General features: G+C 33.7%; 1 protein-coding gene across 6 annotated transcripts in view; it reads left to right on the forward strand.

Moving 5' to 3' along the window:
- The window catches only part of LOC106874846 (uncharacterized), a 719,848-nt gene that overhangs the window by 283,995 nt on the left and 430,980 nt on the right, over positions 1-4,873 (forward strand). For 3 of the 6 annotated variants that reach the window (XM_052969395.1, XM_052969396.1, XM_052969398.1), the window contains one exon: positions 2,516-2,602. The exons of the other annotated variants lie outside the window; for them this stretch is intronic. In XM_052969395.1, coding sequence (XP_052825355.1) covers positions 2,516-2,602 — 87 coding nt within the window. The remainder of the gene's footprint in view (positions 1-2,515; positions 2,603-4,873) is intronic. 6 annotated transcript variants of the gene reach the window in all.

The raw sequence follows: 4,873 nt of genomic DNA on the forward strand, positions 1-4,873 counted from the left end.
TATATATATATATATATATATATATATATATATATATATATATATATATATGTGTGTGTGTGTGTGTAATTTATGTACGTATATATGCATGTATGTATATATACGTGTATAGAATTATATGTATGTATACATGTATATACACACGCATATATATACATGTCAATGTGTGTCTATGTATTTAAGTATAACACAATATTGCAAATCAGTATATAATTTTTACCGCACTTGTAATAGCTTGCAACAGTATAGTAAATTACCTTTGGTTAGGCTTTTTACTTTAGCCTTCATGTTTTTATTTAGATTAATATATCGTATTCAAATCGTTATATTCTTCGATCATCTTCAAGAACACACGTTTGTAGGCAATCGCTCTACTGAACAGTAAGTTGCAAGTTCTGTTGAAAAATCAGCTCCGTGTATCAGCTTATAGGTTTAACAGCGTGTAGTTGTTACATCGTAACTACTCACCGAATTAATTAAGGAAGTCTCTAAGCAAGCACCTGTCTTGCGAGAAATTTCCTCTTGTCAAATTTCCTCTTGTACAAGCTTGCCATCTTCAAAAAAGACACATTTTAGAATATTGGTAGAAATGCATAAAAAATCCGAATGGTTACATTTATAGCACCATTTGATCTTTGTTTCGCTCATTCAGTACGGATCTGGGCATAAACAATAGGCAAAGGCGATAGCAGTATTAGCAGCTTAAAGAGATTTTGCTGTGCTACAGTCCTTCTTTTCTTCAAGCTTTTCTATGTTTGTCTGTGGAAGTATTTAAACATACTATTTCCACTGTTTTATAGAAGTAGATTATCAACTTCTTGGATCAGCGAGGTACTGCTGGAGATTTGTTCATCATGTAATGTCTAAAATTGATGGTAATTTTTGTTGAGCACAATCCAAGATCAAGCTGCGTGAAGGTAAGAATTTGAGCCAGGAGCCATTTCATTAGCTCAGGAGAAAAACACCTGAATGGTAATAGCAATGGTATTGCTATTACAGGATATCGATTTCATTGCAAGTGACTCGATATATATCTCCATATTCCTCAATTCATTTCGTTACCGCTAACAGCTTCTAAATTAAATAGCATGTTGTGAAATAATGAAATAGGCTCTACGTTTGCCCAGCTTGCTAGAAGTAGTAATTCTTCCTTAATACACAACTTACTGTCTTAAAATAGGAAAAGACACTTTGAACAATGTAGTCCAAGATATATGACCTGATAATCCCGGCTAGAGCAACCTTGCTTGTAGGTCTCATTAAAGTTTAATCTGTAGCTGAATAAGAAAAGCAACAGTAACAAACTAAACACGTTATCTACGATTGATTGGTTTCCTGTCTATGAGATTATGTTTCATTTACTTGACATCGTAAAATCAGAACAAATATCAGACCTTAAAACACAAATAGTTATTTGGGAACATCTCACATTTTATTGTATTTCACACTAACGTGATGTAGGTTAATTACACGTTATCTCATCCTTTTCTGTTCTACTTTATTTGTTTCACGAGTTATATGTAGATAGCCTTATCGCGTTTCACTGAGGCATACCGGAGTCTTGAGAGTTGATACAGAATTGCTCAACAGGCACTTCCAGGTTATCATTTTCTTTGTCCCTTAAGATGATCGAAGTTTTGAATTACACAGAGCGAGCCTGAAATAATAATATGATATAATATAATAAAATATAATATATAATGATGTAATTATATAATATAATAATATCCTTTATAATATGATATGATATAATATAATATAATATAATATAATATATAAAGAACTGAAAATGCGTGAATAAAGAATCCCTAATTGTAACTTTATAAGGCAATAAACTTCACTTTTATTCTTTTATTTGCTAATATATTATTTATTGATCCACTGAGCACATATAAGGTAGATGAGTTCTTAAGTATTCACAAGGGCCAAACTAAATGCGGGAACATGAATATCTAATTCGTGCTTGGTCGTTGATGCTAGAATACTCATCTCCGTAAATTCAGATCAGTTTAGTAGTCAGAGATCTACTTAATAAAGCAAATTCAACCAAGCCTGACTCATTGCATTGAACTGGATTCGTGAAGGAACTTATTCTAGCATCAATGTGTAACCACGTGTTATAGATGCATTTCATGTTTCTGCGTTCATTTCTAATCAATGTGAACACTTAGAACAACTTGGCGAACGGGTCTATCATAAAAATGTATTGTTACATGTTATTAGAATAGAACAAAATATTTCCTGACCTTTGTTTGTAATCAATCTAGTCTTGTAAATAATCTATTCACGCACACCTCACGATATTACATTTGCTGTTTTTGAAGCAACATTATGAAGAGAAATAGAGGAGGTGCATATGTGTGTGTGTGTGTGTGTGTGTGTGTGTGTGTGTGTGTGTGTGTGTGTGTGTGTGTGTGTGTGTGTGTTATAAAGTTCTATATAAATTTTAGTTTATATATTTGAATTATTTTTAAATAAAACCAAATCTATATCAAATGTGTTTTTTCACTAACAGGCAAGTCGTCATCAGGGTATCAGCTGACTTCTACCTACGTTCGACCCCGGCTAACGGCTGACGGAGGAAGCGGGCATGCAGACAGTGGTGGGTTACTCAACAAAACACCTAGCTAGCATTCCTGCATGGGTTGGCTGCTCTTATTACTGTTGTTGCTGTGGTTGCTGCGGCATCTCTTGCTGCATGCAACCTCAGCGACTACAGAAGGATTTGTCATTTTCTTTCAGCTTTTCCTTTTTTCTATTATTTTAAGCCTCTGTAAAATATATATTTCCCATAAAGTCGTTATGTATACTTATAAACTCGTTCAACGCATAGTTCTTATAAAATACTACTTGTAATATATATTCATTATAGTGAAATCATTACGGAATAGCTATGGTGTAATAGTAACCTCAATGAAGTAGAGTATTTAAAGCTATTCTCTTCTGAAAAAAAAAAAAAAAAAAAAAAAGCCTATTGAGTGGTAGAATCAGTAGAACAGAAGTATTTAATTGCGTTCTTTTACGTTCGATTTCCACCGGAGTTCACTTTAGTACATATCAATGCCGGCAGGATGAACTACTAGCTTGATTTATTCCGGCCTCAAAATGTGCAATACTACAAATATTATTTTATGAAACTGTAATGGGTTCTATCTGAAAAGCATGTCTTCATATTGTGTATTCCTGCGAAAATCTCTCTAAACTATATCCTTGGGAGAGGCCGAATACTATACTGCATGCTTACTTAGTAACAATGATTTATCCTGACTGCATATTTGCAGCTAAATGCGTTGAAACATTTGTGAGTTTCAGTCTGACAGAATAAGAACCGCTGACTTCATGTTTAGTTGTCTCCAGCTATGCAGACGTACTCGCTAATAAGGAGGTGAAGTGCACGGTCAGTTCTAAAGCTAAGTTTTTCACGATATGCAAATAAAAAGTATATCGGAACATCAGTCATGTATGTAGAATAGGACGAAGGCGAAGAATTTGCGACTTTAAGGCCGCTCGTGATCTTCTGAAAGAGGTAAAACTTTGAGAGAAAATCATTATACTGGAATATATTTTTGTTGATTTAATTTAATGTAGAGCCTATCTTTCCACCTTATGGCTAATTTTAGAAGCATCTATGATTTTTCTTCATCCTCACTTGTAATTGCTTGTTTACAGTAATTACGGTGTGTTTAAATAATAGAAATCCGACGTAATAATAAGTAAATGTGTTTTTATTCTAAAACGCTGCCTTTTACACGATACGTAACATATTTTAGCTATTAGTTCCTTTAATGAATTATTATATTTTATAAACAATAAGTTTAGCAGAATAAAAAAGTACTTTGAAATCAAACCTTATCAGATGGCAGTTAACTTCAATGCATCGTTGTCACGTGGCAGTTAACTTCAATGTGTCTTTGCCAGATGACAATTAATTTAATATGGCTTTCTTTTTTTTTTTTTTACATAAAAGAAAAGTTCCCTACCTCTGATATGGAAGATTCAAAGTTGAAAACGTTGTGTAAAAATAAGTATACTCATAGCATATTCTAAAACTACGCCCTTGGCGTAAATATTTTCCAAGAAACCGCACTATTTATACAGAAAATGTATTTTTAATTTGTGCATGTATACAATATTACGAACCCATATTGTTTCTACATTTCTCCATCGATAATGATATTTACATAAAAACACTTAGCTAATGCATTAAAGTATTTGGGAATTATTTAATAATCAGTTAAATATTGTTATCAAAGAATATCACGAAAACTAAATAGACTGGTCTTTCTGAAAAGTTCGTTAGAGTAGACTCTTTACTTAAGATTTCTTTTCTGAACTTATTCACGCTGGTATTTCGGGTCTCCAACTAAACGCGCACTCACTTGGGATTTGTATTCTGTTGCACTGGCGCTATATGCATCACTAAATCTTCTGCACCTAACTGCAATATACAGCTATTTGCACACAACTACAGAGGGTTTATTTGGAGTCAGTCAGTCTTCATTATCGTCATTATCTTCATCTTCGTCATCATCATCATCATCGTCATCATCATTGACATCATCGCCATTATCATCATCGTCGTCGTCAAAAATGAATTATTATTATTATTATTATTATTATTATTATTATTATTAAGGCGGCGAGATGGTGGAATCGTTAGCACGCCGGGCGAAATGCTTAGCGGCATTTCGTCCGTCTTCGCGTTCTGAGTTCAAATTCCGCCTAGGTCAACTTTGCCTTTCATCCTTTCGAGGGTCGATGAAATAAGCACCAGTCGAGCACTTGAGTCGCGGTAATCGACTTTCCCCCCACGCCAAAATTTAAGGCTTTGTACCTATAGCAGAAAAAAAGATTATTATTCAAGGGCGTCAGA

Source organism: Octopus bimaculoides, chromosome 7, assembly GCF_001194135.2.
Source record: "Octopus bimaculoides isolate UCB-OBI-ISO-001 chromosome 7, ASM119413v2, whole genome shotgun sequence".
NCBI classification, from domain to species: Eukaryota; Metazoa; Mollusca; class Cephalopoda; order Octopoda; family Octopodidae; genus Octopus; species Octopus bimaculoides.